The 14,806-nt window shown below is 45.3% G+C and overlaps 1 protein-coding gene across 1 annotated transcript; it reads left to right on the top strand.

Annotated features, from left to right (window-relative positions):
• Positions 1-973: 973 nt before the first annotated feature.
• LOC148477463 (matrilysin-like) lies at positions 974-9,083 on the top strand. Its single transcript, XM_088456678.1, has 5 exons — positions 974-1,090; positions 3,900-4,120; positions 7,356-7,504; positions 7,782-7,907; positions 8,908-9,083. The coding sequence occupies exons 1-5, from the start codon at positions 980-982 to the stop codon at positions 9,081-9,083; spliced, it is 783 nt and encodes a 260-aa protein (XP_088312804.1). The 5' UTR covers positions 974-979.
• The last annotated feature ends 5,723 nt before the right edge of the window (positions 9,084-14,806 follow it).

Genomic DNA, 14,806 nt, shown 5'->3' with positions numbered 1-14,806 from the left:
TTCACCTGTCGGCGCGCCTGGTGACTGTAGCTGCTTTCCAGAACATCGGCACACATGCCTCGTGAATTACTGTTCTGGTGTAATCTGATTAACTGCAGTTGTAGCCTAATTCAATACTGAGAACATGCTGGGCGCACAGGAGATAACATTTGAACAAAATAAGATTCTCAGACACAAATCTCAACATTTATCAATATTTCCACCAGGAAATCACAACTAAGCCCCAACCCCATCACTCATGCATTGCCCCAGTTGTGACCCATCAACTCCTCATCTAGGTGATATACTGTAGGTAGTAACTGGTCTTGCAAACGTCCCTCAGCATATAGAAAAAAGTAAAATGTATTCTATAGAAGTCAGTGGGATATTTGACTTTTTATTGCTTTTAGTGAAATGTTCTGCCCATGAAATTGTATACTTTTGATATTTACTCGCATAGTGACTTGATGCTAGACCTCTCCTCGCTGTCCAGCCTCCTGCCGGCCGGTGATGACACTCTATTCTCTCTCTTCCAAACAGCCCGGACAGTATTTCAATAAATATTAAAGACAATTAATATTGATGTCATTGTAACACATAAAGCTGATATTTTTTATAATAAAATTAGAAATTGTTTCCTTAATTGGACATCAAAATTTACCAATGCGGTCATATATTTTAAATGCAACAGCAATAAATAAAATGGAGAAATAAAAGATTTCCGGCAAGATAATTTGGCAACTAAAACAAGGAAGTTTTTATCTATTTTTATCGTGTGGGCTTTCCACAGACAAATGACAGCATCAAATCAACATTTGTTAATCGTTACCAAGTTCTGATGCATAAAATTAGCACTTGACTGCTTAAATGAATATTAAGGGTCAGGAGACCTACGTGATTTGTGACATGAATCACTGAATTGCGACACTTACCTTCCTCTATAAAAGATGTTGGTGTAAATGGCACAACACAGTGCAGGCTCTGTAAGCTGATTGCCACAATGCTGCTTGTACACACTTTCATCCTGATTTCATTGTGCTATGGCGCACTCGGAAGACCAAGACCCGTAAAGGATGATAACAGCTCTACTATGGAACAGAAGCTTGCAGAGGTATGTTTAATATTATGTAACACCCCCTTTTCTCTATAGGAATACCAGCGTACTAACTCCCATATAGTCTAGAGGGAATCGGTATGAAATACCGGCAGCTGAAATAACGCCGGAACCCCGAATGCTGAAGATCCCGACAGGGGTTGTAAATATACTACTCCTCTCCTCCCCAAACCCTCCCTCTTGGTGCCTAACCCTAACCCCCCCCCCCCCTCCCCAGTGCCTAACCCTAACCCCCCCTTACCGTACTGGCATTTGGGATGTTGATGACGGTATCCTGATCTCCTTCAGGATATTGGCATCGGCATGTTTGTTGGTATTTCGGCGGTCAGCAACCCATCCGCCGGCAATTTAACTACATCCCGGTCTAGAATACCCATCCTTTACCTAAGTTGTGTACCTTTTGTTAATTCAGTGCCTCCAAACAAGTATTAGTATTCAATGTGGGTCTACTTGGGAAAACCCTATTTTAGGTGTGTTAATGAGTTCTAATGACCTGAATATGCCAAGAGTTTAGACTTATAATTTAATATAGGATTTAGATTAACATTTGTGTTTAAACATAGCAATTAACGAGTACCTGCATTACCGTCTACCTATGCATTTCACCTTTACATACACAACTTTAATATATATTTATTTATATATATATATATATATATATTACTATGTACTCACCTCTCTTGTCCATTTTGCTAAGATAGCTACACACACCATAAGTATTACTATATTACTTTACACTAACCCTTCATAACCTGGCGCTTATTCATATATTTGCAAATATGTGTAACCAATACCTCTAAATCTCTGTTATCATGTAGGATTTAAGTATTGTTTTTGCTGCAGTGTGCTGGAGGGCAAATCTCTCTTTATTCTGTGTTCAGTGTAAACCCCGCCCTTTACAAGCACCTGTGTTATGCAATTAAGCTGATCTGAGCAACTACCATTTTTCTTTGTAAGCTTATAGAGTCTTATAAAAACTCTCTGCCAAATATAATACCTAGTATTTTGGGGTATGCAAGAGTGGTGCATATAATAATTGCTGCAGAATCGCTTAAGGGACGTACACAAGAGACGATATCTTTGAACAATATATTGTTCCGTGTGTATGCAATGAACGACCAACAATGCGCACTCCCGCTGGACGATAACAATATCTTTGGTCGTCCGTACATGCAGGCCAATCTTACGAAAACGTCATGAATTGCCTGTTCAGAGATGTGCCAGGATAACTTCACTGATATCTGTCAATGTGTACACCCAATATCGTTTGTCCTGCGTTACAGAGAGTTCAAGGGAAATCGTTCAGCGATATCGTTGATGCTGCACATCGTCCCGTGTGTACCTGGCTTAACGCTCTTATATTTACTTAAGACATAGAAGAAAGAGCTGTCTATATGCTAAAAGAGTGATTATGTGGAGGACGGTGTCACAATGTCACAATTCTACGCAAATTACGTCATCAAGCCCCTGGAAGAGAAGTGTGCAGCACGTGCGAGTCTGACCTATTCTCTAAGGAGTCCGGAAGAACCCTAGAAATACAGGAGTCTCCTGGACATTTAGGTAGAGTAGATAAGTATGGGAAGGGCCCAAGTGACTCTTTGGTACATTAGTGGGCCAGTTCAAAACTAAGTAGAAAACAGCATTGCCTCAAAAAAACAACAAATGGAAATTTATACTTTAGCTTAAATGACCAACAAACAATTTCTGATGTCCCTTTTGGCCAACTATGGACTTAAAAACTGCTGGAACTCAGTTAGGTTTTTAGAGTATAGGAGTTGTCGGCAGCAGGCCAATACAGAGCTTCATACTGTAGTTGTTGTGCATTCATTTTACAAATAAATAAAAGATTTAGGCATATTTGCTGACTATCTGGCTGCTCCTTCCGGGAGGGAGCAGCCAAATCGTCAGAACAAGGGGCGTGGCTGGCAAAAGGGGGCGTGGCCAGATGTGCTGAGGTCGGTTTACGGGTGTGACAGAGGGCGAGGCCACGCGATCGTGTCATTTTGCCCCCGCTACACAATGCCGAAAAAACAGGCATTGTGAAGCAGGGGGCGGGGCTAAAATGACGCGATTCAGCATGAATCGCATCAGCGCCCCCCCCCTCGGGGGTTTAACAGGTATTGCCTGCCTTTCCGGGGGGGTGGGAGCTGCACCCATTTAGCGGGAGGCTCCCGAGTGAGTCGGTAGGGTAGGCAACCCTGGATTTAAGCCCCATTTATCAGCGAAGCATAACCCCTTTAGTGCTCACTAAAGGGGTTATGCCATCCTTTCTGGATTTAACAAACACCGGTAATCTAAGATTATAAAGCATCGCTCTCACCATCTTTTAGATGGCGAGAGCGATGCAGTCCCCATTTCCGGCAATGGACACCGGCAGTGCCTTTCCGGCTAGAGCGAAGCCTTCCAGGACTGTCACGCATGCGCATAACACAGGACCCTCGGCGCTGGCAGCATTAGGCTGCCAGCAGCCCAGCAGAGGACAGAGGAGGACTTTGCTGGACTTCGCGGGACCTCGCCGGAGGGGTAAGTATTGGTAAATACCCGTAAATTTTTTGTTTGTATCACAGTGATACTAAACGAAAAATTGCGCTGGTGTTTACCATCGTTGATAAATGGGGGCCATCATTTGTTCTGTATCAAGTGGCATATATTCCACACTCTTTGTGCTGTTGGCAGTTGAATTAGTCGTGTATTGTGCACTATTACCAAGAGGTATTTTACATATGCTTTCCATGTGTTGCTTAACTATGTGTAGGTATTGCTATGTACAGACTAATACAGTTGCCATGTATTTGTTTTTTTCAAGGACTACCTAAACAAATTCTATTCAAACGGCAGCAAAGCAAAAAGCACATTTGTGAACAGGATTAAAGAGATGCAGAAATTCTTTGGAATGAAAGTAACAGGGGTCCTGACCACCGAAACCACGACTATGATGAGAGCCCCTCGATGTGGCATGCCCGATGTGTCAGAGTTCAGCACCTTCCCGAGAAGACCTAGATGGCCCCGAAACGCCCTCACCTACAGGTGAGTTCCACTTGGCAGGGTCAGAGATGGGTGGGGCCAAGGCAGAAAACGGGTCACAGGTCTCAACGGTCAGCCTGTTTTTTTATTGGCTGGAAAGACAGCTTTTAAAACGATCAATAAAAGGATCAATTACAGTCAGATATCAATAATAGTGACCAATCACCACTTATACTAATGCCACAGCCGATGGCTTCCTACTGAGACACCCACTGGCGACATTGCAAATCCGCTGCTGTGCATACAAAGACACACCATCGGTCGCACAACAGTCACTCCATTGCAGAATGTCCGCCGGAACATGGCCGCTGGTGCCAGTGCAACACGGCCACGTCTGACTAGCCACTTGCCTGTTACCTTTCAAGAACATTCACCAAAATTGCCTCTCTCTGTATCCAAACTCGTTCTGCGTTCCTGGCAGTGCTTAAAGTGGTCCTAGAGAAGTGGTGGAACTCACTGCCCCCCCCTCGATGCAATGTCAATAAAGGGACAGTGCGCCAAAAAAGGGGAGTGGTCTCAAAAGAAAGGGGCGTTGTCACATAATAGTATTTACGTTTATGCCACAGTAGCACATTCTTTATTCACGTTATACCACATAGTAGTGTCTCTTATTCATGTATGACACACAGCAGTGCCCCTTTTACACAATGCCCACAGTAGTAGTGCCCATTATACAATGCCCTCAGTAGTAGTGTCCCTTATACAATGCCCACAGTAGTGCCCCTTATGCAGTGCCCCCAGTAGTGGTAGTGCCCCTTATGCAGTGCCCACAGCCTTTGTACTCAGCCTGCCCTATGGCACCCCTGATCCCATACAATTGCACCTCTTTACACACTGAGTGTATCAAGGAATGCCCTCATTCAGATGTTTGTACTTGCCCTGGAAAATCAAAATGCTAACATTGTATAAATATATTACTTCAAAGTCCTGAGAGCTATAACTTCAGGGCCACCCTTTCATTCATTTGAATTATATCTTTAAATACTGCCTGGGCCTCATTTATGTACTGAATTCATGGCACAAAGGACAGGCATATCGGGGCAATCTTTACCACAGAGGTAATGTTTTTATGATATTGGTAGAATTGCAACTATAAATGGTCCCAAGTAATGTGCAGCTAGAAGGTAAGAGAGTTACATTGAAGCATTGTCCAAGGTCTGAGCTTCACCACCATCGCCAGTGGTGGCTCTGGTGGTGTAAACCAGGCTCTGTGGCCCTTTGCTATCTAGTAACACCACAGGGGCGAAGAATCACATTTATATATCTAGTCTAGAACCCACATATAGCAAAGTGCTCCAGCATACATGCAGATCCTGCCATCATAAGTGACCAACTATGCAGCCTTATAGTCCGCACCATTTTGACCCCCAAATCCGTGAGCCCCCACGTATAAATGTATGCATCGCTAAATATTAGGCATCCAATGTAGCAAAACGGCATTTATGCTGGTGGCCCGAATTTATATCTGGTTTACAAATTTGGTAACCTTAATATATATATATATATATATATATATATATACAGGGGCGGATTGGGCCACTTGGACTTTGGGACATTTCCCGCTGGGCCGGGTCCCCTGCTCCCCTCAGTGGCCGTGCTCCCACTCCCCTTCCCCCCTTTGCCTGGCCGATTCTTATAATTGTGGCCACCGCGATAGAAGCCGCAGGCACTGAGGGCCTGATTCAGAGCCGCTCGTAAGCACCCGCTCGTTCGCTCCGAGCGATGTTCGCACATCTGCGCATGCGTATGGGCCATAATGCACATGCGCCAACCAGTCATTGCGGTCGGAAATCATGCGCTCGCAAAACAGCGAGGGCCTGCTAATTTGAGTGACAGGATGAGGCGTTTGTGGGTGGTAACAGGGGAAGGTGCTTGAAAACGGGGAGTGGAGATCCGAACGCAGGCGTGCCAAACGGTCAAAACGGGCGTTTTTAGGGTGTGCATAATTAACAAAGCAGCGTCATCGACCACGTCACTTGGTTGTCTTTTAGCCTGAACTGCTCGCATGATTGCGGTAGGAAAATGCTACCACAAGCATAGCGAGCAGTTCAGACGCCTTTTGATGTACTCGATTAATCTAATAAATAGCAGAGATGACGTATGATGCGAACGGCCAAGGGGCGTCTTTACAAAATAGCGAGCGCATGTTTCGGACGCTCGCTGAGACATAGAGGCGTCAACAGACCGCAAAGAGCGAGCGCTCAATTTAAATAGCCAGCCCCTTTTTCTGAACGAGCGAGCGCAAATAACGTCCGGCTCTGAATCAGTCCCTGAAGGCGCTGCCAGCTGCGACACCTGCCTGTGTGCTGCGGCCGCACATAAAACAAATTACCTAGTGCAGCCATGGCAGTGAAGGGCCGGCCCCGGGATAACATATATCGGGACACAATTGCGGCCGCCACCGGCCTGTCTACATTGATTACCTCACACTGGCTGGTCCCTCCCCAGGGACCAGCCAACCTATCACCGGGCTCAGAGTGGGCTGCATCAGCCCTCCTCTTCCTGCTCCTCGGCTGACTCATTGCCTGCGGCTGTGTGTGCCTCCTCTGCGTCCCCTCCTCACCACGCTGACTGGCCCTGGCAGCTCCCTGCTCTTTTCACAGTTGGACAAGGTAGGAAAAAACTGTATTTACCTGCACAGCCACATGGAGGATGGTGTAATTGCTGGAGCTCATGGGGCTGAAACACTAAAAACACCCATGTGTTACAGCCATGCCTTACACAACTATTAGAAATAAATAAAATATTTAAAAAAATGATAACATTTAAACATGTATACAGTATATAAAAGTTTCCATACCATGAATTGATATGTCTGACTTTACATTCAAATGTTATGTGCAGTGTAATGTACTATGCTCAGTCAGTGGGCCTGATTCAGCAGATGACGCAATGCCAATATTTAGGCAGAACGAGCATGTGTTTACTATTGCGCATACGCAAACGCGCTGCATTTTGCGGAGATAACAGGGTGGTCAGAGAAAAATGCAATAGCGTTGGACCGTTTGAACGCCGTTTCACAGGTGTGCGATTGTTTTCACAGTAGGGCTGCCTACAGAAATGTCCCGGGCTGGTTCTCCATCCCAGTCCACCCCTGTGTATATGTATTATTTATTTACTGTATATATATAGATATATTAAAATATATATATATATATATATATATATACAGTATATACAGTATATATGTGAATGGTGAACTCTAACCTCTGTTACTCTCTATACTCTCGTTGAACAGAATTGTAAATTACACTCCTGATCTACCCTCCCGTGTGGTCGATGACGCAATACGGAGAGCATTCAGAGTTTGGAGCCAAGTGACTCCTCTAACATTCAGGAAAGTCAACAGCCCACAAGCAGATATTCTGATACAGTTTGCATCACGATGTAAGGACATCTATTTATATCTAAAATATTCATGTATAAATAAATATGTATGTGCGATTCTGAGAAAACAAAATATATATGAAATTACACTGATTGGTAGTATTGTGATAAATTGTTAATAATTACGGTAAGTAAATACCAAGCACAGATAAGGATATAAGGATATATGGTGTTTAATTTAAATATATTTATTTTATATTACTACTTTTTAAAATTGATATCAGAAACATTAACATAAGAAATAACAGAAACATAATATGAAATAACTGCTTTGTAGCTCACGGTGATGGGTTGCCGTTTGATGGTCCCAATGGTGTGCTAGCTCACGCATATGCACCGAGTACTGGAATAGGTGGTGATGCCCATTTCGATGAAGATGAAGTATGGACAAATAACAGAAGAGGTAAATGGTTTCATCTGTATTTATTACTCTTCATGTTTAGTAAAAAATTATTTTAGCCATTGTTGCTATCAACAGTAAATATATAGAAAAGCATGACACACAGATTTGCAGAAAAGTTCCTTCTTTGATTTAAACTTATAGCCCAAGACCCTGGAAATGTTTTTGAGGACCACCCAACTACCATTACGTTTGTTATTGATACCTACAAGTACTAAGAATGCTGGGTCCACCAGAGGCTCTCCCAACAGTATACTGACCCAGTCCACAGTATGCTGTACCTGAGCTCCCAGGAGGCATCAACCAGTTCATGATCCTGGCAACAGATTATTCTATCTTTCTCCCTTACCACCAGACCTTTTCTAGCCTCGACTACCCTATTTGTCCCATCTATACTGGATCAGTCACTGCCCTGCTTGTCAGTCGAATACTGCACCCTGCAATGCCACTAAACTGATACTGCCAATATCAGCCAATTTGGCATATTCATAGTGTTCATACCAGAACTCTATCATCTTCACCTTCTTCTGTGCCCATCCCTCCACCATTTCTACATTGCTGAGTTAATATTTAACAAATACGTAAACTTTCCTTATTTTCTAAGTTCCCGGTTTTAAGCTACGTCTTTGCATAAACCTATGCACTTAACACAACAGATTACACCTCTCAGACAGTTGCTCGGAAACTTTGCTTGGTTTTGCATTTAAGATGTACAGTAGGGGAATATTTACTAAGGGTCGGCTTTTCAAACTGCCGATTGTCAACGGTTTTGCCAGAGGAATGTAAAGCATCAATTTAATGGTTGAATGTGATATTATTGGTGTTTTAAATCCTATGGGCAAAACTGCAGAAAATTGGTGTTTTTCAAAACCCGGTGCCTAAGTAATATACATAGCACCATTAGAAAACTTTGTTGTCTATGTATAGCATTTCCAAATATGCCCGATAAATAAAATATACTGGTTTGTTGGTAATCCCAAATACTGTTTTATTTTTCTCCTAGGTATCAATTTATTTTTAGTAGCTGCGCATGAATTTGGTCATTCCTTGGGACTAGCTCACTCTAGCGATCGAGCGGCACTGATGTTCCCGAACTATCGTTATGTAAATACCGACAACTTCCGCTTGTCACAAGACGACATCAAAGGGATACAGTCACTATATGGTAGAAGGCCCTAATAACGCCAGGGAAAGTGATGCGAGTCGGGTGACCGCTTCTCTGATGTAGACGGATATTTCATTACATGTCAGCTATACCTTTACTATAAAACTAATACAATAACTACAAACCGAAGGTTTCAATTAACTATAAATATAAAAACATAGAGCATAGCCAGGGCCAGATTAAAGATTGTGGGGGCCTCATAAAAAAAATGGCCACTGCCAGGGTAAAATGCAGGATTTAGAGTGGGGATATATATATATATATATAGATAGATAGATAGATAGATAGATAGATAGATAGATAGATAGATAGATAGATAGATAGATAGATAGATAAATTGAGATAGATATATATATATAGCCATATTTATAGATAAATATAGAGATATCAATAGATTAGATATACAGTATAAATAGAGAGTGGAGGATGGGACAGGGAGGGAGAGAGAAGGCAGAGAGAGAGAGGAGGGGGAGAGAGAAGGAAGAGGAAAAGAGAGAGAGAGAGAGAGAGAGAGAGAGAGAGAGAGAGAGATGGAGGGGGAGAGAGATGGAGGAAGTGAGCTCACACACAAACCTCTTGCAGCTGCAGCAGCAACCCATCAGCCGCCTGATGGGACAGGCACTTCACTGCATTAAGCCCCGCCCCCTACCCGTGCACCTGCGAATTGTCAACAAGGGGGCGGGGCTACCATAGACAGCCACTGTCGGGTGATTCAGAGGCAGTGAGACTGCTGTAATGCTGCCGGGACCAGAACCCGGCCAGGGTGAGTGGCCAGGTTCCTGTCATTATTTTCGTCAGTGTGGGGGCCCCCAATGTGTGGGGGCCCCTGGACGACCGCCCCGTTCGCCCCTCCTATAATCCGGCCCCGAGCATAGCTAACAAAAGCAATACCATGGCCCTCATTCAGAGCCGTACGCTCTGAGCAGAGCGCACGCTCTGCATGAGGGCCGGGCTCCTTTTTCATGGAGCATCCTCCTGGACGCTCGTATAGCTGTGGGTCACCACCCACAGGCTATACGAGCGTGCATTTTGATGGCCGCGATGGTCGTGACCATCGCGACCATCGAAATTGCGAGCCGGAGCCTGCGGTTGAGGTTTTCAACCGCAAGCTCCGGAGTGATTTTGGCTCTATCAGAGCCAAAATCACTCCCACTGACATCACTAGTGATGTCAGTGGGCCGGCTTCTGACGGGAGGCGTTCCCGTTGGAACGCCCCGTCAGGGAGGCACGCCCCCGGCACGCCCACCAAAGGGGGCGTGCTGTCAATCAACATTGACAGCACGCCCCCTTTGATCGGACACAACGAGCGAAGGAAAGTCCTTCGCTCGTCGTGTCTGGCGCATGCGCACGACGGAGCTCCCTCCGTCGTGCGCATGCTCAGTGCAGACCATCGACCCACTTGCGAGCGTACAGCCGCTCGCGAGTGGGTCTGAATCAGGCCCCATGTTATATAAAGATGTCATATGAAAATATATAGCATACTGTAGATAACACTTATTAAGATAAAGAAACACCTTACAAAGAAGCTGCCTACTGATACTGTGTCCAAAGCAAATGATGTGAAAGAATAATAAAATTAAAAAAAATAGAATGATAATTAAACATAATAACTGAATATAGCGGTGATTCTAAGAACAGAAAAATATTTTTTTTACTCCATAGGTATTCTTAATATTTGTATGCGTAACATTTACACATGCATTTGTCAAGCACTGGTACAAAGAGCTAACAATCTTTTGGTGCCTTGGTATTGTCAAAGTAAGCTTTACGGGCATTATAAGGTATCCTTCCATTTCAGAGTATGAGGGAGATATACCAAATCTTGGAGAGAGATGAATTGGAGAGAGATAAAGCACCAACCAATCAGCTCCTAGCTGTCATTTTACAGGCTGTGAGGCCTATTCATCATCGGTAAATTGAAGCATTCACCTTGCTGTGGGGGATACTTAACACCGGAGCAAGTCATCATTGCACCGGTGCGGGGACAGATGCCCTGCGATTAGTAGCACTGCTACAGAAGTAGCAGCGTTACTTACCTCACCCCTCGGCCGGCTTCTGCGCAGGCGCAAAGCTGCCGCGGAGTCAGTGAGGAAGCGGCGGAAGGATCTTTTCACATCCCCGGAACTCCTTCCCATATGTAGGAGTGGGGATACTAGAACATCTGAAGGTGGCGCTGGTTTTCGCAGGCTGAATATCAGGTGGCCCTATCAGATCCCTGATGATGAATGGCCTGGTAACTTAAATATGCAGAAACTAGTATTTCCACATGGTTAACGGGCCATTTAAGTAATGATGAATAGGCCCCTGTACTAGAAAAATTACAGATCTGATTGGTTGGTACTTTGGGCCGTATTCAATTAGAGGTGAAAATACTTTTTCGCCTGTTTTTTTGCGAAAATTTTGCCTAAAAAACCTTTTCGCATAATTCAATTCACCTAAGCAGAAACTCGATGCATTGAATTCGCCAAAAAAGATTCTCCAATCAATAGCCGGTGAAAAGAAATGCTAAATCTTTATTTTGGGGTGTAAACATGGGGAAACGACTCAGAACCCTGGGGACAGCCCCCCAAAAGACAAATCTGCAAAAAAAACAAAAACCTAAGAACACCCCTAAAAAGACATGTCATTTTTGGGGTGAAAATGTAAAATGTTGGAGGGACAAGCATAAAAACTAGCGAAACAGGCTTCTTGGGGGGCTGCAAGGATGGGTCAGGTGTTTTTGGGATTGCAGGCGCATGTAGCAGGTGGATTTTTCACTTTAGAGGCATAAAAACATGCTAGCCCCCATTTTCAAGTACCCCAAATTTGACTGGACTACTTATTTTCACCCAGAAATACTGCTTAATGCTATTCTTCACCACTTTTACAAAGACGCTAATAGCAAGCAATTTACACAACTCAAGTACGTAAAATAGTCTTATTAGGGCTATTAGTACACCTCTATAGTGATATCCTATGTTAGTGCATCTTTTTCTGTGGTACAGACTGATTTCCCCAATTCTTTCAGTACTTTTCGCCTGTTCCGCCTTCGCCTATTTCCGTTTTTGCCTTTTTTCAATTGAATTAGGTGAAAAGCGGGGACGCACATGAAATGATTTCGTCTCTGAAACAGGCGAATGAGGCGAAAAGTCGGACAGGCGAAAACTTTCTGACTTTCCGTCTCTAATTGAATACCCTTCACTTTATCTCTCTCCAAGATTTGATAAATCTCCCCCTATATATCTCCAGGAAGTCTCTCAGTTTTGTCACTTTGCCCCCCAGCCCTCCTTCTTATAATAATGTTTATTTGTGTTGCATACATACTGTACATGATTGAACAGACTGATATAGGAGTATAAAAGGTGTTTTATTATGTACTCAAACTGGTATTTCTTCAATTGTGAAACTACTGGAACAATACACTGATGTGTGAATAAAGTTGGTTCATACGTTGCTGGTGTTACAGTGTTTATATCACAGAGTGTGCCGTCATGAGAAAATCACAACTGATCAGTAAATGTAGCGTTTAAGAGATTTTATGTGCTTAACACTGTCAGCAAGTCATGTTTAGAGGATTTCCCTGTTTATGAGCATGTAGAATAAGTAATGGCACAACCTGCCAAATATATGAATTTATGAATTAAGCAAACCTTGAAAACATGACCCTGGAGGAAGATAAGAGTGGAGATAGTTGGGGTAGATCATACTCCCCTGTTCTCCCAAACTGTCCGGGGAACTCAACCCTTCTAGAGGATGCCCCAAACGTCTGTAGGTTTGGTCTAGGCTCTATTAACTAATACCCCTTTCACATCGCAATTGGCGGGTCGCACCCGGGATTTATGCACGCGTCGATTCCAGGTGCGACCCACCTGAGAGACCTTTCAGACTGGTGGCCGGACGCGGCACTAATGCCAGGTCGAAGACGTCACTGCCACCGCCACTGCTACCGATCATCTTCAAGCGCCGGCTCTCCCTATGCAGTGAATGACACCCAGGTTACCCGTTCACACTGCACCGCAAGCCGGGTTGAACTCGCGTTCAACCCTGTTCACTACCAGAGTTGAAATGCCGGTTCGCTCGACCAGGGTTATTTCAACTGGCCCCTTTCACACTGCACAGTAACCCGGGCTGCTGCGAGTTCATGTGCATTAACCTGGGTAACTTGATGGCAGTATGAAAGGGGTATATAGGAGTCTGGATTTAGATAATTGAGCTGATTATAAGTGGGATGCAGTTGCGCCTGCGTCTATATGCTAATGCCACTACATAGCCCTTCCCTGGTGTACATAAGTGCGTCTGATGCACAAGGACTGAGGCGCCCACTGTCCACCTTCATAGACACTGAAATAACAATGGTTGTAGCATTTACACTTCCACTGACCTATGACAGGTGCAGCCTCCCCGTCTGAGTATGCCCTCTATGAGTGTGGTTCAGAGTCTCTGTACGTAACCCATTACCTCCCAGTCACAGTCCAGCAAGGTCTCTAACATTTCTGATACCAGGCGTCCATGTCTGTACTGTACCTCGACTCAAAATAGGGAAGCATGCACAGTGCAACTCTGAAGCATGGACATAAGGAATACAACGGTTCACTGTGTCCAACATCGCTGCTGTGTCCGACTCAGAATCAGGGCTAATGTCTTTATTTGAGGCTACAATGGGCATTTTCATCAGTCAAAATGAGTGGTGTTCTATATGGGATAATGCACTGACTACTGTAAATTATAATTATAAGGGTGCTCGAAGTGTGCTGGTATGAAACAGTATGTCATACCGGCACTTCACTCCGGCGCCCGGCGCTGGTACTGTCACTGTCCCAGCGCCAGTTAACAAGTGGCTGGCTGCTCTGCCTGTTTACACTTGGCTCCAGCCATGAGCCAATCATGGCTCATGGACCGGTGGCCAATCAGCAGTAACCTGCGGCATATTGAATTTGGCGCCGGCAACAAGCCAATCAGGGGCGGCCACGTGGCCGCCCCTAATTAGCTGCCAGTCCGCGGCTGGATGTAAATTCAATATGCTGCACTGAGGAGTGAGGACTGGAGAAGAGGTGGGAGCAGCACCGGTCAGAAGAGTGCAGAGCTGCACTGGTCAGCAGGGTGCAGCGCCGGTCAGCAGGGTACAGTGTGGAATGGTGTGTGCTGGGAGCTGGAAGATGACCTGGGAGGGACTTGGAGGTGAGCGGGTAGCTGTAATGTGAGGGCAGGGGAGCTGTAGTGGGAGGTATGAGGGCAGGCGAGATGTGAGGGCTGGTGAGCTGGGAGCTGTGCTGTGGGGTGGGAGTGCAGGTGAGCTGGGAGCTGTGTTGGGAGGGCAGGTGAGCTGGGAGCTGTAGTGTGAGGGCAGGTGAGCTGGTAGCTGTAGTGTGAGGGCAGGTGAGCTGGGAGCTATGGTGTGAGGGCAGGTGAGCTGGGAGCTGTGTTGGGAGGGCAGGTGAGCTGGGAGCTGTGGTGTGAGGGCAGGAGAGCTGGGAGCTGTGGTGTGAGGGCAGGTGAGCTGGTAGCTGTAGTGTGAGGGCAGGTGAGCTGGGAGCTGTGGTGTGAGGGCAGGTGAGCTGGGAGCTGTAATGGGAAGGCAGGGGAGCTGTAATGGGAGGTATGAGGGCAGGTGAGATGTGAGGGCTGGTGAGCTGGGAGCTGTGGGGTAGGAGGGCAGGTGAGCTGGGAGCTGTAGTGTGAGGGCAGGTGAGCTGGGAGCTGTGGTGTGAGGGCAGGAGAGCTGGGAGCTGTAGTGTGAGGGCAGGTGAGCTGGGAGCTG

This window comes from Taudactylus pleione, unplaced genomic scaffold (genome assembly GCF_031769625.1).
Source record: "Taudactylus pleione unplaced genomic scaffold, aTauple2 ptg000711l, whole genome shotgun sequence".
NCBI classification, from domain to species: domain Eukaryota; kingdom Metazoa; phylum Chordata; class Amphibia; order Anura; family Myobatrachidae; genus Taudactylus; species Taudactylus pleione.
Note: the sequence above shows the minus strand (reverse complement) of the source record. Positions and strands in the feature narration are given on the sequence as shown.